This window comes from Corythoichthys intestinalis, chromosome 12, assembly GCF_030265065.1.
Source record: "Corythoichthys intestinalis isolate RoL2023-P3 chromosome 12, ASM3026506v1, whole genome shotgun sequence".
Taxonomy (NCBI): domain Eukaryota; kingdom Metazoa; phylum Chordata; class Actinopteri; order Syngnathiformes; family Syngnathidae; genus Corythoichthys; species Corythoichthys intestinalis.
This window is the reverse complement of record NC_080406.1, coordinates 37,971,389-37,995,456: the sequence shown is the minus strand read 5'-3', so window position 1 is coordinate 37,995,456 and position 24,068 is coordinate 37,971,389. Positions and strand designations below refer to the sequence as shown.

The 24,068-nt window shown below is 37.4% G+C and overlaps 1 protein-coding gene across 2 annotated transcripts in view; it reads right to left on the bottom strand.

Annotated features, from left to right (window-relative positions):
- Positions 1-24,068, bottom strand: part of LOC130927578 (neuropilin-2-like) — a 191,337-nt gene that overhangs the window by 15,389 nt on the left and 151,880 nt on the right. Inside the window, exons 14-17 of one of the 2 annotated variants that reach the window (XM_057853518.1) lie at positions 19,718-19,986; positions 17,784-17,880; positions 14,085-14,117; positions 366-6,926 (exon numbers count right to left, since the gene is read on the bottom strand). In XM_057853518.1, coding sequence (XP_057709501.1) covers positions 6,556-6,926; positions 14,085-14,117; positions 17,784-17,880; positions 19,718-19,986 — 770 coding nt within the window. In that variant the 3' untranslated portion in view covers positions 366-6,555. Of the gene's footprint in view, positions 1-365; positions 6,927-14,084; positions 14,118-17,783; positions 17,881-19,717; positions 19,987-24,068 lie in introns of those variants that run through there. The other variant, XM_057853517.1, reaches the window with a different exon arrangement.

Below are 24,068 nucleotides of genomic sequence, written 5' to 3'. Positions count from 1 at the left end.
CCGCTGGTTGGTCTCATTTGAAAGTGCGGAAGCTTAGGTCATCATGATTTGATTTCGATGGGTAAAGTTTCATCCAGTCATCTCCCAGAAGTGGCAATAGCAACAAAGTGTATTCATTGTAGGCCTGAACGATATTGGAAAAAACTATTGCCGCGATTTTTGGGGGGTTTGCGATATATTGCAATATTATATTGCGATATTAAAAATATATATATATTGTGTACAGTGTACAGTATTCCATCGTTTTTCGCGGTTAATAGGGACCATAAGTCCCCGCCGCGATAAGTGAAAAACTGGGAAGTAGAATATATATATATATATATATATATATATATATATATATATACATATATATATGCCTATGTCTCGAACGTCTCCACGTCCCCCCACAGACACACACATTTATTCCAGCCCGCGCTTCTTTGCAGAAACTGTTTAACAAGTTAAACGATGATTGACAGATTGCTGCCTGGCTTCTTTGACCAGATAGAATTCATCGTTAACTTTAATAAGCAAGTGCCGCAGTGACTGAGAGCTGGGAAAGGGGGGGAGAGAGGCTGTGCGAGCAAATGAAGCAGATCAAAGGTTTGTGGATTGGTAAAAAAAAAATATATATATCGCACGTCCTTGTGGACCGAGACCCACTTTTTTTTTTGGAGCGCACCAGAGTTTGTTTGTTTGGTCCGAAATCGAGATCGGATGCGCATTCACATTTACAAAATGAAGCGGACTATCTGAGAAAAAGAACTCTGGTCGTGTGAAAGCCCCCATAGAAATAATATAAAAATCTCTATTTAAACTCTAATACTAATATTGTAAAATGAATTCATTCATACATCATCTGAGCTGCTTATCCTCACAAGGGTCGCGGGGTGCTGGAGCCTATCCAACTAACAATGGGCAGGAGACAGGGTACACCCTAAACCAGTTGCCAGCCAATCACAGGCCTCATTGACAGACAATATTAAAGTATTGATTTTTTTAAAACTACCACAAATATTCATTTGCCCAATAAAGGGTTGCATTTCAAACTTCCCAAAAATTCTGTAATTATTTGAAAAAATGAAAAATCTAAACTTGGTGACAACCAACAATCAATAAGGATATTCATTAACTCACTGGTTGCCATTGACAATGATAGACGACCCAAAGTTGCAAAAAAATCAACTGTTTTGACATTGATCACACAGTCATTTTGGCATATTAACTTACAATACTGAAATTAATAAAACATCAACAAACTTTCTACTGTTGTAACGGCTTTAATGTTTCTTTTTTTTAAAAAATAAATTAACAAATTGATTCAATGTCTATCGCTGTCAATGACATTGAAAGAGTAAAACATGTTAGTTTTTCCTTCTACTGATGCTTAGGTTTGGGATAAGAAAGTGCCGCAGTTAATTCAATGTAATCCATTTAAAAAATATGATCGTAAAGGCATCCACAAAGTTGTAAGATAAAGGCTTAACGGCTTTGTGAGTACAAAGGTCACAGCATATGCGTTGGTCTCATCTAATGAATAAAAAGCAAAATGTTTGCCCTTTACCAAGCAATCAATCGGGTGAACACCAACAACAATGTGGGAATACACCTGCAGCTTCACCCCGTCAAAGACGGGTAGAATTGTCTTTTGGTGGTTCATTTCATTCATTGATCATATGAAGAAGCAGACACAGGCTTGAAGTCATCCATAGGATTCAGGCAAACGGCCATTAAACACTGAGGCACAACTTTTTCGACATCACTAGGTTGTTTAAAATCATCCAAAATGCGTGTCACGGCTTTGTATTTTCATGTGCTGTACTGTGTTCGTCGTGCATATGCTTTGGACATTTTTTTTCCCCTTGACATTGTCGTCCACGTAGGTATTGTTAAGACTAAAAAAACAAAAATGTTCATGTGACAACACATTAATGCTTTATAGGGCATTCATTTAACTCATTGGCTGAAAAAAATGAGTATTTAGAGGCAATGCGGTAAATACTATGAAAAAAAAAAACTGTTATTGGAGGTCATAATAAGACAGTGGTTTTTAACCAGGGTTTGATTGAACCCCAGGGGTTTGGTGAAGGTTAAGACACACAGGGCCCTATTTTCATACTCTGACTAAAGGCCACGTGTCGTTTTAGACTAGGTTTTAGACTGGGTTGCCTCCAATTTACAGGCTTTATTCCATTTATTTGAACTCCTAGCCCTTTATCTAATTGGATGAGAAACTGGTTTGCTCAGGTTGACTCATGATGAGGAAGTATAACAGACCTACCTACAGGCAGCGTGCACTGTGCAGATAATTAAAAAAAAAAACATTTGCGTCATATTTTATGCAATGAAAATAGTATGTGATGCAAGGATGCGAGCATAAAATGAGAATCTAGACATGATGAACTTGCCTGGTACACCAGACTCACCGCTGTTCCAGCTATTGAGTCTGGCCACCATTCACGCGGATACAATTTCCAGGGCGGAGCAAGCCACAGCAAACAGACAGCGGAGTGGATCAATCAGCGACGGGCAGACGTGACGTTAGTAAAATGACGAGGGAAGGACGAGGGACTTGCGCGCGGAAGTAAACATACGAAGAGAGCGGAGTTTATTCAACATGGCTAGCGCGAGACAGACTGTTGTCAATGACTCGTGTCGATGTGTTTTTGGTAATTTAAAACTGATTTTATCGTGGATTGGAACATATTCTCGGCTCTTCCGTTCACCATCTGTGTTGTTGTGGAGACGACTTTCGACGCGCAAGAGTGACGTTGCTCGTTAAGAACACGTCACGCAAATGAACGAATCTGATTTGTCGATTGATTTTGTACCTGCTCGAGAGGCCATCAATGGGCTGGTTCCCGGACTATACTCTCAGTGTTTGAAAAATACAGGGAGAATAGTCTGGTAGAGCCAGGCAAATGATGAACAACCACAATGGGAGTAGAGTGGTCCCTCATTTTCGGCGGTTAATGGAGACCCCTCCCGTGATAATCGTAATCCGTGAAGTAGAGATGTAGGTTATTTACCCCAAAAAATGGTGTGTTCAATGTATTTATTCTGATTAGGGGTGTAACCGTACACAAAAATCTCGGTTCGGTACGTACCTTGGTTTTGAGGTCACGGTTCGGTTCATTTTCGGTACCGTAAGAAAACAAAATGCAAAATATAAATGTGCTAGTTGTTTATTACACACCTTTGTGCTTTCAACAATGGGAACATTAGCCTATACAAAGCTAGAATTCTGCTCAAAAACTAACGGGTATTTAAAAATAATCCAACAACAATTTGCCTTTCAGACCCCACGTATTGGTCAGCTTTCTTTCTGAAAGAAAGAAGAAAAAAGAAGTCCTGTGCTAAAGAGAAAAGCAATCCCAATGACAAAGATTTTAACATTTATTTTACAAACGAAATGCCTCGATGAATCTTTTTTTTTTCTTATGAACGGTTTTCAAAAGCTTTATTGGTGGATTTTCTCAAGTTAAAGCGCCACACAGAAATAAATAAATTTAATTGTGTAAGGAAGATCTGTGTATTATTCTTATTATTTAATTACAGGTGTTTTAGCTCATTTCAATTTATTATATTTAAATGGGCTGTTATTTATTTTATTATGTGTTTATATTTTACGAATGTGATGTAGTATTCATTTATATTGTATATTTTATGTTGTATAACTTGTGAATATTAGTTCCTACTTGTTTTGTTGTGGTATGAGGGTTTTGTATTGAACACGGGGCCGTGTTGGTTATTATTATAGCAGAGAAGACAGCAGTAAATCAACAAAGACAAGTCAACTGTGCCCCGATCTACCACTCAAGAGATCTGATGGACTCCAAAAGTGGGTTACGATTGCATATTAGTTTGAAAATCGACCGGATCCACCGTATTTTTACACGAGTGACTTCCGGTATGCCCGATCAGAGCTACCGGTAGTAGTACTGACACAGGAGGGTCGCGTCTCGTGTCAAATAATAAACTCGTTCTTTTCGCGTGCGTCGTGTTAAGCCGCTTCTGGGACGCGTCTAACACGCGGCCACAATGCGACCGGTGTGCATTGGCTGACTGACTTTAACGCCCGCATTTTACTGCGTTCTTGCGGCGGCCACATTGTCGCGCCGTTGACGTTTCTGGGTTATACTGTCGTACCGTGTTGGTCCTCATTACAGTAGAGAAGATGGAGTAAATATAATCTACACAAAGAAACTGTTACCTGATCGACTCACACCCTCGAAAAGTAAGGGTTACATTACGTCAGAAACTCGTTCGGTACCCCTCCGTTCCGAACTGAGCACCACGTACCAAAGCGGTTCAATACAAATACATGTACCGTTAGACCCTTAATTCTGATTTAACATTGGAAAAAGATACACACAAGACATGATTTTTTCCCCCTTTTTTCCCCCCAAAGTATAATTCTTTATTAAATGCTTCATTGGGTGAGTCCTCTCAAATCAACTCATGCTGCTTAGAACAGCACACAACACAACACAATGCGTTGCCATAGCACACTACAGCCAATGTTTAACAGGTTAAACGAGTCGGAGCCTTTGAAAGGTAGTACTCTCAAGCTTCTCTGGAAAGTTCAAAGCAGCTACCTTGTCACTCAGCGTTAACTTTAACAAACTGCAGCTGTTTGGTGAGAAAGAAAAGCTTATGGAGGGAGAGTGACAGGCTGTATGTGATCGGATGGGACATCTCCATAAAATCCAGCATTTATTTATTTATTTTTAATTGGGAAAAAAAAAATCTGCGATGTTTGATGCGCTAAGTAGCGACGGATCACTGTATATCAAACTCCCATGTGATACATTAAAGCTGTTCAGACCATAAAGACACTCAGATTCCTATTGTCCGTGTCTAAGCAGCTGAACAGGACAGGTTGAAAGTAAAATGAATACATAAGAAATGAAAGAATCTAGACATGAAATCTCATTTTCCAACGAGAAATTTAACTGTAAAACACCTAATTTATTTGTAGTAAATTTGAAATTTGAATAAATTTCAACTGTAATTTGCTTGCTAGCTTACCTGTACAGTGATCCCTCGTTTTTAAGAACTTCAAATGTAATAATTATGATACGTTTTGAACATGTTACTGCCCCACCGAATTATTTTTTAACAACAATAAAGTACTGTAGTACAAAAATGCTTCACTGAGTGAGTCCACTCAAACTGCTCACTCACACACGTTGAGTTGCCACAGCAACTGTTTAACAAGTTAAACAATGATTGACGCATGCAGCGCTTTGAAATTAGCGGGTCTGGCGAGATCAAACCCAGACATCTGTCAACGTCGTTAACTTTAATAATCAACTCCAGTGCACGGGCTGACAAACAAAGAGCAGGGAGAGGGAAGGCGCGAGAGTGAGACTACGCGATATGCTCGGGACAGCTCATTATTTGAAGTTTGAAGCGCGAAGTAGCGCGTGATCACTGTATTGGTTTTGAATTTGGTAAAAAAATAAAACAATAAAAAAGCTACATAATTAAAGTCCGAAGGGTTCAGTGAATGCACATGTGAAACTCGTGGGGCTCGGTACCTTAAGCAAGGTTAAGAACCACTGTAATAAGAATGTGTTTATTTATTTTAATATGATTCATTTAGTTAATAATTGTTTCTATTAATTGAAAAATTAATATATATACATCAAAGTCATTTAGGCCACACTTGTAAACCAAATGTTGATAGGGTGGCCTACATGACCCTAAAATATGATGTATGTGAATGCCAGGTCTTATTATTTTAAAATACAAAAATAGTCACTTGCCCTATAAAGAGTTAAGACAGTCACACCAAAGACATGGGCGGCGATACCGTTTTAGCCAATCAGAAGCCAACTGTGGAAAAGGCACAATAATATCAACAAACATGAACGACAATAAATTAAATAATGATAACACATTGAGGTATGAAATCACAAAAAACAGTATTTTTACCATCTTGATGAAAATGGCAAAAAATATATACATTGGACAAGCTAAACCAGTGGTGTCCCAAGAAAGAAAAATGTTTGGACACCCCTGGTTTAAAATGCAAAAACAAACAAACAAACAAAAAAAGACATACTCCACAGTGACAGACCAAAAGAAAAACACACTTGAAATTGTCAGCTGTTCACTGCTGACGTTTGTTTTTAGCTTCGGTCCTCTCGTTTTCTTTGTCTCTCTAACTTTTGTGGACAAAAAAACCCCACAAGCTTCTTCTCATCCTCAAGAAAGAAATGTTTCAGTGTAATTCATGAAACCAGGAAAGGTTGTTTAGGGTCAAGCACCATCCATGCAGGGACCAAAATGAAGCAGGCAGATGTATCCTGCTCTGAATTCCACCGAAGAACAAATGCCATGAGAACGTCCGTGGTGTGCTCCATTTCAGGTTTTGATGTACAGAAGTATTCATTGCGTAAATTAGGCTTCTCTTATCAGTGTGACGACTCCTCTCACGGAGGAAGCAAAAATGAAGACGCATCCCGATGGGAAGTGTCGATTTTAACGCCGACTCAGCCAAATTCTTGCTCATAGGAAGTCCTCGTTCCATTCAAAATACTCTGAACTTCCCAGTCGGTTCACATTTCAACACTGGGAATCACAACAGTCGTCTTTGTCCTGCCCGCCAACCAACATAGTCTCCAGGCTTGGCCCGCTTTGCGAGTGAGACGGGTTTTGTTCAGCGTTGTGGGGGAGATTACAGCTGGAGTTTTGGTTGTAGAAGCAGTTGGGGTGGTTTAGATGTTGACTGTTGTGGTACATGACCGAGTGATGATGGCTACCGCTGGTCTTGCTGGATCCCCAACGGCGCCGACGGCAGCACAAAACCACTGCCGTAATAACAGTTAGCAGCAGAAGGAGGGCGCCACCTCCCGCTAACACGTAGTACCAGTGGGCAGTAAATGGCTGCACTGCCACTGTGTCTACAGTGGGCTCCATTCCAGACATGGCACCCCCTGGTGGGCAGGAGGACACATTACTGGTTGGCTCAGCGATGCTGGAAGGCTTGCATGCAGAATAGACTGGGGGAGGCGGGGTAAAGGCTTCATTGACCATTACTATAACACACAGGTGTCAAACTCGCGGCCCATGTTATTTTGTGTGTGACAAGTGAAAGTCAATCATGTGCATCAAATAAAATTTCAGGATTCCTCAATAAAAAAAAAACAACATAAAAGAGAATAATCACTGCATTTTTCCTTTTAAAAAATATAATAGCAAAGAAAACATTACATTTTTTATTATTTTAATTACAGTGAATTCTCAATTATCACTGTTAATGGGGACCAGAACCGACCGCGCAAAGTGAAAAACCGCGAAGTAGTGCCAACCCCCCCCATTTTTAACACACATTTTTTGGCGTAGATATAATATCAATAAATGTATATAAAACCCTATAAATGAATATTTTATCATTAAAACATTAAAGAATAGTTTGAAACATGTAAATCAAATATTAATATTATAACATACAAAGAATCTAATGCATAAATAATATATAACGTACATAAGTTGTGCGAGCTCTTCCTGCCTTCTGCTAGCGTACAGGCAACTTCTGAGCCTTATTTTCCTAATTTTGAATTTTTGTTGAATACTTATATATACTAGTAATATAATACTTGTAAGAGTACTATACATAGATATCTATTTTGGTGTTGAAGATTGAAAATTTACCACCATTTCTCGCCTTGTTTTGATGACGACATCATAAGAAGACTACTATTCAGTGGTAAACTTTTACTTATTTTTGTTTAGTTTTAGAATTTTTAACTACTTTCGGCCACTGGTTTTCTGCGCCGAATATTCGGTCACATCTCCCGAAAACAAATAATGCCTTTTTAGCTATTTTCAGCTAATGTTTTTTTTGTAGTCACATCACTAATGTATATTGTATATTTTTAAAAAAAATCAGAGATGCACTGAGGGTGCAAAAGGTAAGCCGTGAAGTAGCTAGGGATCACTTTATTCATTAAAATTTGGAAAAAATAAAAATAATATCATAGACTTCATCATCAGTTGACAAGACAGCTCCCACATACATTGCGCCACGCCTTCCCGTTGGGGGCTGACCCAGGCAGAGCATTTGTCTTTCACTGTGATAAACTGAAACATACGCTGCATTTTAAATGCCGGATTTAGGTGGAAAAAGGACGAAGCTTTTACTGCATACACGCAGACAGTGTATGCATCTCAACAGTGATTTGGTCGAGGATTCAAGGTAATTATTACATAAAATAATCCCATACATGCACTTTGAAACGTTGTGAAAAAAAAAACAAATCAATGGATAAAATGAGTGTAACTTTGGCTTGAAATATGTACGTAAAAGTAATGATAACTGCCCAGTTTTTTTTGCTTTTAACCAAGAATCTAGACTGTTCTATGTTAATATCTATAGAAATTGCGGGATGTACACATTTATTTGCAAGAATTTTCAATTAAAAAATCTCTTAGTTTTGTTATGGACGCCATGCTGTATCCATACACAGTAGCGTAAATTTACATTCAAATGATCAGGTAATTTTAGGCCAACTGCCCGTTTTTTGGCAAAAAAGTATTAATTTAGAGATTTTCAGACAACCCCAACCCCCCCCCCCCCCTCCGCCTTTTACGTGTTTTATTTTATGTAACATTTCAATCAAAAATTGACAAGGGCTAGATAGCCGGGAAGACATGCCTCTGTGCTGAAGCAAAAGTAACATTGGAATTCAACCTAAATAAGTTGTGCTTGTATTAAGAAAAATGCAAATTTTGCTTTTGTTGAGTAAAATTAAGATGATTCTGCATTCTGTCCTCAAGTATTAAGTTTCTGATGTGAAAATTGAGTGATTTATTAGCTGTTGAAAACTTGCACTAAATTAAAAAAAAAAAAAAAAAAAAAAAGTTGCTATTTGGGGCAAACTCTCATATGATATGTTGAATACTTCTATTGATCCTGAAAATATAGGTGATTATCTCAGCATTTGGTGATTATTGTGCATCTAGCGTAAAATTTGATAATTTTATAGCCATTTTAAATTTTGCTATACTTGCATGAAAAAATACAAAAAATAATCGGGATTTTATTAGGGAACGACTGTGAATTTTTTTATGTCGCTGCTCAACGAGACTCATATATGCCTAAGGGAGGTGCCTGTTGTGGTTTTTGGTTGCTAGCGGCTTTGGTTTTGAAAATATTTGAATTTTAAGTTTTTGAAAATAGGCCCCCAACGGATTGGCCCCGAGCCCCGTGTCTGACTGTTAGTGAAGTCTATCGATCCGAGCCCCGTGTCCGTTCAACTGATTGTGAAGAGTATCGATCAAAGCCTCGTGTCCGTTCAACTGATAGTGAAGTCTATGTTTTTCCTCAATTTTGTAAATATAATTTTTTTCATAAGAGTATTTAGTGTTTTCATTTTATTAAATAAAATAAGACAATAAATTAAAAGAGAATATTTCATGTTTCTTCCCCTATATTATTTCAAATAAATATATAATCCAAATATCTGTCGATTTGTTAGTCGATGAATTGTGGCAGCTGTAGTTGGCAGACATAATGGCTCTCCGAATGGGACAGTAAATGCAATATGGCCCGCAACAAAGATGAGTTTGACACCCCTTGTGTAACATGTCTTAAGGGTCAAGAATTGCAGTAATGTTTGCAGCTAGCCATGATAAATTACGTGAATAATATGTTAGCTGCAAATGCAAACAAATAAATAACTAAATAAATAATCTTCATCCCACAAGCAAGTTGTTCACACATTAGTGTTTCCTTTAGGTTTCTTTTCAGAGTTTTGGGGGATGAAGCAAACAGCCAAAGCATTGCTGCACGATGACGTGCAAATGCTCATGCCATGCGCTCAGCTTTGTGACTTTTGGATTTGGGAAGATGAAGGCGAGCTTTAACAAAAATGCAGCTTTAGGAGGAAATGTGAAGGAAATGAGAGCAGGGAATGCGGGAGAAAAGGTGTGCGGCGGTCCAAGACTAGCTCCATTTTGCATCAAAACATTGGTTTGAGACGACTGTCAACTCATTATAGGGCATGAGTTGCTTCAGCTGTAGCCCAGCGATAAAGACAACCGAAAGCGAGTGCGGTACAAATGAACACCTTCATTGTTTGTCACAGAGGAATGGTTTTCTGCAGCAGATTTTTCTATAATGAGCTAAAAATGATGGTGGCTAGTGTACATGGACATACTGTAATTAGCACACAGGCAAGCAGGATTTAACAAAAAAAAAAAAAGGTGGAAATTGTCACATCAATTCTCAAGTCATTTTGAGTTGCTGAAAGAAATCCGTCCTTCAAATAATAAGAAATTGACTTATCAATCGAAGACATGCGTGATGTACCTTGCGCTTGTTAGGTAATAGGCAAGTGATTTAACATTGGCTCATTAGCTAGATGCCCAATCCATTTTACCTGGGCGAGATTGGCAGCAATCATTTGCTTATTATAATTGGTGTTTTTAAAATTATACATGTAAATCTTTTTTCTTTTAACTACAACAACACATACCCTGAGAATTCTATACAATACGTATACCTGTCCTGCCAATGAGTGAGTTAATAGTTTCTAATTAGTTATCTCTTAATTAAAAATTGTTTTTAATTATTGTCATTATTATTATTTTTACATCTTTTTAAATGTAAAAAAAAAAAAAAAATAGAAGTAAATATTCAGGGATATAAATTTTTATTTTTTTTTTACATTAAAGAAAATGAAAAAATAAAAATAATAAAAATTCTTTTTCTATTTATTTGTTTTAAAAATGTTTTAATTAAAAAACAAAAAGGAAAAAGAAAAAAGAACAGTAAACAGCAATGATATGGCACTAAGGCATGACCATTCCACTGCTTGTCCTCCTAGTTTAATGAATTAGACGTCTTTTGTCGTCATTGAGTTATTCTTTTGGTGCAATTGACTATGGTAGACGTCCAATCGTGTGGCTCTTTTCATCCTTCTGCGGCAATTTTAAATTTGTCACTATTAGACGTCCAATTCATCTGGAGTTGGAGTGCATGAATAAATATTCAGTCGCTGCCAATGTTCCCAGTTCAACTGAATTGGGTGTCTATTGCCGTTAATGTCATGTCATTAAGTTAAGAGTTAATGAGCCAGAATAGAGCATCTAACTGAAAAGTCACTTGACTGCAGTTCCTCTTTTGTTGTGACTATTTATAGGAATAGAAGAAAAACCTTGGGTGCTGACAGCAGTCACACAACATGTCTCATCTTTTGTCACAAAAGCAAGCACATGAAAACACAAATGGCATTTTGTTTGTTTCTTTCCAAGACACTCCTGCTGGTTTTAGACATTGGCATGTTGAAAACACATCCTGAAGTAAGGCCAGAAGTTACTCATCTTTTTTTTTCTATCGTGCCAAGTTGATGACGAGGTGTGTTGGATTTGTAGACATCAGTATGTGCGTGTGCTTGTGTGTGTCATCCTTTGATAAAGCATATTTTCTCCCACATCTACAACCATTAAACGACTCAATGTGGCTACATTTGTATAAAAATGAGAGAAAATTGTACGTGCAACATTGTTATTTATCAGGATTTAGGCTACATAGAGCCTCAACAAACTTTTATCATTTTGTGTGATTTAATTTATTATTGACAGTGCAATAAAACCTAAAAAAAAAAACATAAAAACATCATGAGTTGATAGACTGATAATGTTCCTGTTTGCCAACCCAAGTGGTCCAATCATTCTATTTAAAAACACCATTGATAATATTTTCTTTCACAATCATGTGGTCACAATCACCACCGAAAGATGAAACGCATTCATATTAGACGGAAAACTGTTTAGCTCAGTGGTTCTCAAAGTGCGGCAGGAGTACCACCAGTGTTACGTACGCGCCCACCAGTGGTACTAAAAAGATTGACTGAATTAAAAAAAAACAAAGATGAAAATTCTGCTGTTTATGCAACTAGATTCATTAACTGTTTTAGAAGTTTATTTTCAAACATGTAGGCACCACAACTATGTGTAACAACGAGTTAACTCTATTGTTAAGTGCAGTTAGTCCCCGGGTTAGGAACAAGTTCTGTTCCTACGCTGGCGAGATAACCTGAATTTCCGCGCAAGTTGGAATTAACCCTTTGAGTATTCCTAAATGCCGCCTAAATTTCAAAATAACTATCCAAAAACATGTATTATACGTCATTGTACTGTCTTTGCCAAGACGTTGGAGCTAAATCCTAGCGAGACAGCGAACTAAGCTGTAATTTTTCACCTTTATCTCACTCGGCTGCGTGACTTCTTCATGGGAGCAAATGAACTCTTCCTTGTGTGTGTGCATGCGCTCTTCTTCGTGTGCGCAAATACGTTCTTCTTCGTATGTACATGCACTCTTACTCACGTGCGAAAGTACTACATGCTCTACGCTTCCTGCGCCAAAATAAAAAGCGTGCATCACAAAAAAAAAATCAACATGATAATCGAATACACATTTTGCCACAGGGCAGAAGAATCCTATTAATAAATAAAGTAAACAATAAGATAGTTTGAGGTACAATAAGGTGCTGTTTACCCAATTTATGAAAAAACAAAAATGATAAAATGGTGAACCAGACTCCGACGTCATTAAGTCGAAGTCACGTAAGTCGGGTACGTCGTAACTTAAACGCTCAAACTGGTTTATAGTAATAATTTATTTATTATGTAGTACATTTTGGCCTACTACAATAAATGTATTTTAAAAAATTGGCTGCCATTGATAGCACTAGACGTCCAATAAAACATCCAGAGAATATTTACTGCCCCCCTTTTTAAGAAAAAAGATTAAATAAAAAGTACGTTTACTGGTCTTTTTTCTTTTTAATTTTAAAATATATAAAATTTTATGTTAAAGATTTAGAAAATAAATATTATTTAAATTCAATGTAAAAAAAAAAAAAAAAAACTAGATGAAATAACTTTTTGCCCACGTTTTGATTTTTATTTAAAAAAAAAAATGCAAAAATAATAATTGAACAAATAAAATCATAATACCTATATTAAAAAATAAAAGCTCTCTCAGCCAAAATGAATTGGACGCGCTATCAATGGACCTTAAACACAAGCTGTCAATGGCAGCCTTAACTCTTTCAATGCCTTTGACGATGATAGACATCCAATCATGTGGCTTTCTCAGGCTACGTCTACACTAGGACGGATAATGGCCTTCAACGTTCAAATTATTATACTATATGGCATGTCGGCTACAGTAATGTATATATGTAACGTACATTTTATTACATGGGCTAGAGAACCATCTAATTTGTTAAATGCCGGATGCCTGGTCTAGTGTAGCCGCCGGCTACACGTGTAAAAATTGAAGCCAACGGGAGTGACGTCATGGGGCGTGCCATTGCCATTTTTTTGTGTGGCATTATTGCATCGTAAATAATGGAGGCGGATGGTACAGATGCGGTTTTCAGCCTGTTAGTGGTCAGATCATACGCCGCACTCTACATCAAATTGGTGTGCATGGCTGTCACCCCAGGAGGAAGCCTCTTCTGAAGACGGTAGACAAGAAAGCCCGCCCGTCTCATCAGACCATAGGACATGGTTCCAGTAATCCATGTGCTTTGTTGACATGTCTTCAGCAAACTGTTTGCAGTTTGCATAATGTCATTTTGTCAGTGTTGTCCCATGAAAAGATACAGTATACTTAAATATCTGCAGAAATGTGAGGGTATACTGACTTTTGTGATACATCTTGTGAATTAATTTTATTGCTGACACTGTGTTTCTGGGTCATGAACATGCTTTGCCCCCCCCTGCTACAGAAGTCAAACTCCGCCTATGGCTCCCAGTTCAAATGAATTGGACGTCTATCGCCATCAATGGCAGCCAATGAGTTTATGCTGAGCCACATAATGATACGAGGCGAACCGAGTATTCTTCCAGGTGCTACCAGTTTGAGTATAGTATAGTTTGAATTAAACCAGTGGTTTAATTCATTCCCGCTTCAAAAGGATTAGACGCCAATCGCCATCAATGGCTCCAAAAAATATTTTTATATGATATCAAACATCCTCGGACGAGGCAATATAGGGCGAGTGCAGGGCTTGAAGCTGAGCTTAGCAACAAGCAGGAAGCACAGATATTTGGCAGAGGAAATAGAAAATAAAACTTACTTGTTATGTCAGGAGTCAACGGGTGGAAACTCTCTGTGGAAAGAAGGAATAAACGATTAGCGTTGGGCATCATTTGAATTTTAACGGTTCCAATTCCGATTCCACATTTCGATTCCGGTTCCAAATGTTTCTTTTTATAGGCAGGTTAAAAATAAATTGCATAGTTTATATTAATTTCTTAACTTCTCGATTATTTTTAACTTCTATGAACTTTAAATTATCTTATTATACGTTTCTCACAGGGCTATTTTTAACTTGTATATGGCGGAAAACACAGACAAGACTGAAAAAGCAGTTTCTGCTCTTGCACCCCTCTTTAAAATAAACTGCTGTATTTTAAGCCAAAAGAACTGTTGCGTTTGATAGAATAATATGTCTATATGCTGCCATAGCAGAGTCATGGCGCACTAAGCCTACGAACTATTTTTAATTTGTCCGTTTTAACCTGAAAACCCCCATTTACAGACATCGCGCAACCGCTTTTGTTTCAACCTTACCATAAAAACAAGGTAAGTAATCGTATATATTATTCGAAATGTCTGTCATTTTTAGCTTAGAATAATTATTTGATGTCTAATATTTAGTTAAAAAAAAAAAAAAACTTTAAAAAATGATTCACTCGCATATTTCAAACTTTTACACAAATTATGTCAGAATTAAAAATTTGGCGTCTGTAAAAAAGTCACGGCTATCTACCTCATAACTATCACTTAATTGTATTTTTTTTTTTTTACTGTCACATTTCCCCCAATATGTTAGATACTAAATAATCGATCCAAACAAAGAAAAATTAAAAAATAACGTTTAAAAGGGTAATTCTATGAAAAAAAATCTCAACAACTCCTTGTCGTCTGCGCTTTCTGCATCGCAACCCTTGTTATATTACCATGTTTCACCCATAAAATCCCGAAAAACTCCAGCTGTGGCCATTCACATCTGTGTCTTGACACCCGATCATACATTCTATATGGAGTTTTTGGATCGAAACAAGGTAAGTACCTGAGAATATCTCGTTAAAATCGTGGCGTCTTTAATTCTGCTCTCGCATGCTCTCGCCTCCAGTTAGGGTTTTGCTGTTTAAAAAAAAATTTTTTTTGTAAATGCCCTCCTGCTCAAAATTTTTCTTCCCCCAGAAAATTGAGATTTCAAGCTGTCCAATGATGTATCACACATGCATATCAGACAATTTTGAAATTTGGCCAAATTGGGGGTTTCAGAGCGGAACTTCAAGTCACCTGAGAGTTTTCCGCCATATACTAGTAAATATCAGTCTTTGAAGTTGAATATGATTAAGTTTCATTCCACAGGAGTGCACTTTCAAAAAGATGTTTATTTTTCAAAAGCTCACGGAGAAAACATTTACACATGTTCTTTTGTCTATGTTTTAGAGCGTCTTATGCTGCAGGCATTTATTGTACTGCATCGTTTGTTTTAGGTGGTATTTCTACAAGTTGATCATCTTGCAGATATCAGGCAGTTCGTGTTCTGTCCCTTGATCTTAAATTGACTACTTTTTTAGTTTGATTTTTTTCTAAAGTGATATATTGTTCATCTGTCCACAAGATGTCACTATTGCAACTCCGTACTCTACAATTTTTCTTTGGTTTTGATATGTGTGCTTGGCTTCCCCTAGTGGTGACTTACTGAAAGCAGCAGGGAAAAAAAACTTATTAATTTAGTTGGAAAAGATTCCTTGAGGTGTATAGACTAGGGTGACCAAACGTCCTCTTTTGCCCGGACAAGTCCTCTTATTACGTGCCCTCCGGAGCGTCCGGCCGGGTTTCATAAATTCATGAAAATGTCCGGTTTTTATGATTTTTCACGGGACCAATTTGAAGAGAATCCCTCCGGCTGCTAGGGGGCAGCGCCTGCCTGCATTGACGTGGCTCCTACTAGTAGGGGTGGGAGAAGGAGTAGATTTTCTTCTTCTTTTTTGTTGGCAGTTTACCCTTTGTTTCATGGGGAATTACCACCATCTACTGACGGTTTGGCGAGAGATCAGACTACAGTAAGCAGTTCAATAAGGAGTTCCAAAAGACGTGCCTCCATACACCTTTCTGTAAGTTTCACTCCTGTTAATGTCGATCACGTGTCTTCTGTTGTATTTAAGGTTATATGTGTACACAGAGATGCAGTATATTGTGTGAGTCTTGTAATTGTTCTGCGTTAGTTTATTTTTGTTGAATGCTAGTATTATATTCTAAATAGCTGTGTTTCTTATGAGTTTTTTTTACGATTATTACGTAAATAATGGCAACTGTTGACTTCTGTCGGAGATTTGTACTGGTGTAATCTGTAAAATCCAGTTTGGTGTCGCATCTTTGCGCTGCCGATGATCGTAAACTTTTATAACAAAGTCTGATTTTGGCTGATTATTGTTTCCTTACAATCTAGAACATTGAATGAGAATAAAAAACTCAGTGGGAATAACAATTTGTCAATGACAATTGTTGTGATAGTAATTTTAAAAAATGTTGAGTTGGCACATTGCCTACTGTGTATGTGTATTGATTGGACTACATTTCCATGGGTCTGCATTATATTATTTTTTTTTAATCATTCTCCTTCTTTTTTTTTTTCCATTGTTTGATTATTTTTTTTAGGAAGAATAAAGCCTGTTTAGTAACCAGTTGAGTAAAAAAAAAAAAGTGGGTGATATAGGCGTCTCTGAGTGCTGTTCGAGTAAAATTCAAGTATCTCGAGGCCGGGCTGAGTGTCCTCTTTTTTGGAAATCAAAATATGGTCACCCTAGTATAGACACTACACACCTCTGCAATACACATCGTTCGGAACCCTTGATTAAAAAAAATCTGTAAGTTTGCACGTTTTAACAGAGGGTCTGATATGATTTTGGTGCGTTTATTCTGTTACTTTGTTGTCATCTATGTGAAGCGAAGCAACACGTTTTTGTGCTAAGCTAAATTAACCACTTCATTTGATTTGCTCATAACGGAGCTAGTCTTCGTGAGGCTTCTTCTTCGTGGTGTGCAGCAGCTATTTTTTTCAGTCGGCGGTCAGGGCATCGGAACTTGGAATCGAAAAAATAAATAAATAAAAAAATGAACGGTTCCGGGAGAACTGGAGTGTTAGTCCTGGATCCCATCGATGCCCAACTATATAAACAATTATTACTAAAGGCAAATTTCTAAATTGTATTCCTTAATTTCCAAATGGAAAACATTTGCTGCCGCCAATGAAAAAAAAAGTGAAAAGAAAGGAAAAGAAACATTGAGTGATAACAGGGAACTGAATTTATCAACCTTTTCAGACTTCTCTCAGTTTTCAACAAACTAATAAAAGTAGTTCGAACTTGTGTGTGTTTGTGTCAGATCATCACACGCACGTAGAGAAAGAACATCTCTCTCAAATTATTGCTCGCAGGCGTGTTTCATTTGTTGTTTGAAGGCCCGTTGATGACCCAGACGGAGCGGAAAAGGGAACATGAGAGACCAGGAGAAGAAAGGAGGGAAATCGAAAAATTACAGGGTGGAATGCTGCTGGAGAAAACTAAAGGAGAGAGATGTGTAATAAAAGATAAATCAGAATCACACCCGACGGCAGTTTGTGGCCTAGTTTCGTTTTTATTTTGCCTTCTTAATGCCTGTAAATGCAAAATATAATAATGAGTTTTCCTTTTTCCCATTCGGCGAACCTTTGGCTTATTAGTCTGAGACGAAAAACAAAGTTTTGACGACTTACGTGTGCACTGCTCCAGGTTGATGGTGTTGCTCATGTGAATGTTATCTATTCTAATGTGGCCTCTGGTCGGATGCTCAAAAAAACCTTCAAACACCACCTGCGACACACGAGAAATTCAATAAGAGATCATGAGATCAATTGGATTAGAGATACAGTCTGCTTGAATGTCAAGTCCTAATGAGATGCCGTACGTAAGATCTATCAGAAAGTCGGCCTTTTTACAAAGATAAAAACACGCTGTTATGATTGACACGGACAGATGTGATTTTAATGACTACGTTATCTGTTTATAAGGACAACAAGGAGGTTAGGATCTTTCAAAAAATATGCTTGTAAGGTCAAGTGAAGTTTAGTCTAGTTCAGTGGTTCTCAGTGTCCGCCATCTAGGGCTGCAACCATGAATTCACGAATTGATCACGAATCGATTTTTAAATAATTCAACAATTATTTTGATAGTCCAATTGCTTAGATGCATTGTTGACATAAATTATTTTCCAAATCCTCTTTTCTGTGCCTTATAGCGATTTCTAATTGAAAAAAATGATGGGGAAAAAAACGTAACTATTCTCATTTTTATTTTATTTATTTATTAATTATTATTATTATTATTATTATTTTTTTAGATTTTTTTAGCTAAAAAGACCAAAAACTGCAACTATTCTGTTATTATTTAAATTTTTTTTTAATGTATTTATTAATTTACATGAAAACAAAGCGGTCTTTATTTTTTAGATTTGTACTTATTTACTTAAAAACAAACAGGGAAAAAGTACTTATCATCATTTTATTTTTTAACAATTCTAATTAAAAAAACAAAACAAAAAACAAACACTAGTTACACTGCAAAAACACACCTCCTTAAAACTACCGTCATTTTCGGTCTATAAGGCGCACCTAACTATAAGCCGCCACTCACAAAATTTGACACGAAAACGGCATTTGTTCATAGATGAGCCGCACTGGACTATAAGTTATAGCTATTCTCACTGCATTATGGGATATTTACACCAAAAGATATTAACCGATAATATTAATCTACTAATAAGTGAAATTATCCGCAAGTACTTCAAGTAAATTTTACTCAGATTTCTTGATAGAAGAAAAATAGCTAGCTAAAAATAATCTTAACAGACTTATTTTAAGCAATAAATTAGCATATTTAACATAAAAAAAACTTGTTTGTCAGAAATGTTCTTAATTCAAGAATAGATATTGTTCAAATAGTATTTGAATGCTATTCTTTCTTGATGTAGGTGAAAACTTACCAATTTTTAGATGTATCGGTTTAATTAGAAAAGAATTAGAATTAGAAAAGTAATACTTAAAGTAAGTGGAATAACCTGACACATTAATCTGTTAACTAGTCTTTAACACTCAAAACAAGATGGAGAAAAAGTATTTGACTTGATTTAAGAAAAATAATCTGATTAGGACGTTATAAATTTGCAGGGTATGCCTTGATTTCTGTCGTCTGCAATCTTTGTGGAATACAGAAATGTTATTACATTTATATTTAGGTGAGAAGCGGAAGTAGACACATGATTTACTATCATAGGCCAAACAAAATATGATGGCCATATCCAGCCCTCGGGCTTTTTCGTTTGAAACCTGTGGTATGCAAAAATTGAGTAATTTAAATGTTCAAACAACCTTTTTGAATCCACTACAGTGTAGAAATCAAGTACAGTTAAGTTTTATTCAGCGTAAAGTACAAAATATTCACATTTAAGAATGGGTTCTTAATTAATTTGAGCTGGGCGTGTGGTCTGCCAGTGAATGCTAATGTTTCACTCCCATTGACGGTGCTAGACGTCTAAACCACTTGACCGGGAGAATCGCTGCCAATCTCACCCAGTCAAATTGAATTGGACGCCCAGCGCCGTCACAGGTAGCCAATGAGTTAATGTTGGCGGTGATGTTGTTATTTGAGCTACCTGATATTCCTTGGGGCTTTGTGGCAAAACAGTGCGGCCCTCCCTCCAGTGAGCGCCCTGATCTCCTTTCAAAGACCACAGAAGCGTCTCCTCCTGATCGTTGTCCCTCAAAAGGACCCTCAGGCTTGCATGAGCCTCCCCTTGCAGCTGATAGTAAAAGACCAGGCAGAGCGGGCCTTGCTCGGGGGCCACCTCCGGGCTCAGGAGCCTGGCGCGCTTCCGCTGGGTGTGAGCCCCCGCGTCCAGGTGGAGGTAGTTGCCTGACAAATCTGAAGGAAATCGGAGACTAGTATCACTGGTTTGCTCAACATAGGGTTGTTTACAAACTAGATGGGGGATTTCAGTTTTACCGCTAATATCAAGTGCATACTTATTGACAAAGGTGATAAATTGAATTTTATGAGCAAAACAAACTAAATCAGATAAGGCACTTGCTGGATTTAAAAACAATCTGAATTCTCGCCAAGCTAAGTGGATGCTGTGTTGTTTTCCCTGGAGGGTCTTAAAAGGTCTTAAATAAAAATCTTGATAAAGTGTCTGAAAAACCATTGGATTTAATCTGGTAGGTCTTACATTCCATAGATGTTAATTCTGTCGGTGCCACAGACGATAATTCAATCTTTTCAGCATTCTGCCATTAATTTAAATGAGTTTTCCAATAGTTTATCACTGGTAGAGGTTCAATTCACTTGAATTGGGACGATGGCCCTCTTACTTTAAATGGATTGGACCTCTAGCGCCGTCAATGGCAGCCAGTGAGTTAAATTGCGTTGCATGAAATTTAGAGCTGTCGCGACTAGTTGATGTTGTTGACCCAGTCAATGACATAAATGTGTCGACGAGCACAACATCCCGTCGACGGTTAAAGGCGAGTTAAAAAAAAAATTGTAACGTCAACAAAGAGTTTAGCTTAGCCAGGTTTGCAATTCTTTGTTTTTCCAACTTGTGGGAACAACATGGCTCCTGTTTGCCGCAGCCAGCACAACTACCAGCAACAACAGGAAGACTCTGTCACAACTCTCTCATTCACATAAGCCACGCGGCGCATTTAGGAACACCCACTGCAGTATAACCTGATTCGTTACAATATATATGGCGAAAAACACAAACAAGACTGAAAAAGCATTCTCTGCTCTTGCACCCCTCTTTAAAATAAACTGCTGTATTTTAAGCCCAAATAACTGTTTTTTTTTTGATAGAACAATATGTCTATATGCTGCCATAGCAGAGTCATGGCGCATTAAGTCCCCGAACTATTTTTATTTCATCGTGCAACCGTTTTTGTTTCAACCTAGCCATAAAAAGACGGTAAGTAATCGTATTTATTATTCAAAATGTCTGTCATTTTTAGCTTAGAATCATTAATCGATGTCTAATATTTAGTTAAAAAAAAAAACTTTAAAAATGTATTCACTCGCATATCTTAAATGTATTCACTCGCATATCTTAAATTATTAAACAAATTACATCACAATGAAAAAACTGGCGTCTGTAAAAAAGCTATATCTACCTCATAACTATCGCTTAATTGTATTTTTTTCGTTACTGTCGCATTTCCCCCAATATTTTAAATGATAAATAATCGTTCCAAACAAAGAAAAATTGAAAAAAAAAAAACGTTTAAAAGGATAAATACTGTATATGAAAAAGAACATCTCGACCTCTCCTTGATGTCTGCGATTTCTGCATTGCGACCATTGTTATATTACCATGTTTCACCCATAAAATCCCCCCAAAATCCAGGTCTGGCCATTCACAGTTGTGTCTTGATACTCGGTGATACATGCTAAATGGAGTTTTTGGATCAAAAAGAGGTAAGTTCGCGATAATATTTCATTAAAATTGTGGCGTCTTTAATTCTGCTCTTGCGTGCTCTCACCTCCAGTTAGGGTTTTGCTGTTTAAAAAGAAATATATTTTTTAAAATGCCCTCCTGGTCAAAATTTTTCTTTTCCCCCAGAAAAGAGATTTTAAGCTTTCCAATGATGTATCTATCACACATGCATATAGGACAATTTTGAAATTTGGCCAAATTGGGGGTCTCAGAGCGGAACTTCAAGTCACGAGTGTTTTCCGCCATATATATGCGTGGAACGTTGAAAATGGTGGGCACTCGGGATGCAAAGCGGGGAAAGTGGCACAAAGCCTAAAAAGCAGACCAGAGTGGCCGAAGCATGGATTTATTTTAACGTAACAAAGGAGGGTGTCACTGTCGTGTGGAACAGGGCGGCAGCACGTCGGCCATGAATGAACACCTGAAGCGCAGTCACCCAGGTATAATTTTGGAAGACGACAGGAGACAACAATCTGGCCGATCATATGTCCATATTGTGACATTTTCAAGTTGCCTTTATGTGCGTCGTACGACGGAGTATTGGGGGCTAATGTCAGGCTAATGTAGCTGAATAAGCAGTTACTTACTTTACATAGCGTCTTGCGACCTCCGTTAAAATCAACAATATTGAAAGCATCTAAGAATCGGTTTTACAAATAAAGAAATTCTTTTTTTTTTTTTTGCTTCAGCTATATTAAATTATAATCAATAGAAGAATTCATACTAATTTATACTCCCAGCAATAATCGTCAGCAAAAATGTAATTACAAAATTAGTTAAAAAAAAAAAAAAAAAGTAAAAAAAAATATTAGACTAGTCGACTAATCGTTAAAAAAGTCTGCAGACTAATCAGGAGAAAAATAATTATTTGGGACAGCCCGATTTACATTGTGTTTTCCAACATTCAAGAGGTTAGGGGGTACAAATTTGATCCAGTTATAGCATTAAATTATGTTAGAAGTGGTCTTGAAAAGGTATTAAAAAGTTCGATAAAATGTTTGCCTTCACTTCCTGGAAATGTAGGGTTCTATTTACGTTGTTTCCCCCCACTGTTGCACGTCAGGAAAATGAAATTCTGTCTTTTCTCAATTTATTAAACAAGATTCTTTTTGCTTTCCCTTTAAATCAAATCTAAAATATGCATCTTTCCGCCTTTCAAGCAATTCATTTTACACGGAAAAAGAAGCCTGACAGACTGTGTATCACAGCTGGAAGTGGTTACTTAGAGCCGTGAGCATTACCACCATCCTTTTGCGGTGTGAGGCCAAACCGCATATGAAACCACCATTTCATCATGGCCGCTAATGGCCACACAAATGAACATGTACTCACAGTAACCACACATGTGGCTCTTTTAATGAATGCAGACATACATTATCCATCTATCCATCTATCTGCTCAGACATGAGCAACATATCACAGCTCATGAATAATGTATTTAGGCTGAATTAACTCTGTTTCTCCACTTGGAGGCATTAAAAAGGGGACCTAAATTACAGTTGCTCATTAACTACATTTAGAAGGAAAAAAAGTTGCTTTTCCCCTCTCTCTGCTTTTGATCTTGGCCAATATACAAAGGAAGAGAATTAATTAACAACCCTCTACGGGCAAGCCAGGCGGAGGCGCTTGGAGGGAGTGTATTAGTGTTCACGTGAGTATGCATGTTCACATCATTTGTACTTGTGTGGCTCATTTTTAATATCTGGGCGCAACTGTCAGCTGTTGTATAGAGGAGGAATGATAAGTACAGCATTTGTAGTTATAATGATTTGTGAGAGCTGTAGTAATACTATGGAGTGGCTATTGAAAAGAAAATGTCTATGCAAACTAGAGCTGAGCCGTATACTGAAAATTTACCGTTACCGAGATGGTTCATGATGACCAACATAATTTGCTTCATCATGAACCATCTCTCTCTCGCTTTTTTTATTTTTATTTTTATTTATTTTTTTAATAAAACGAAAAAAATTAAAGTATTTTCAGCACGCTTTGATTATGTGTTGTCCGGCTATGCTCATTCCCCTTTAAGGAAGTACAGCCAGTGTGCTTTCGTGTGAAGTTATCCCTCCCACTTCAAACGGATTGGACGTAATATCCGTCAGTTGCAACCTGTGCAGTTTTCTTCAACAATGGCGATAACGAAAATATTTGGTCGATGAACAATTTTTTTCATGACGTCGTGACGACGACAAGCTAAAAACGTGGCTTGAGAGACTAGAACACAACGAGACGAATGACAGTTTTTATCTGACGAGACGTCAACGAGATGAAAATGTGACATCGTTTCTGTCATTTGTTCACAATGGGTGATATTTTCATACTGTACGTGGAGTACGTCAGCTTGCATCGTCGCAGTGTTTGAGTCAAGTGACTCGCGAGATGTGCTGCGCCGGACTTTAGGATGTATCTCAAGCTAAGCTGTGCCATCTTGCTTGTTTGGAAACACAGATTTGTTTTCTTATCTTGGCGAGAGAGAATATGCAATGTTACTTTAGACTTTGAAGGTCTTTGCTGAGTG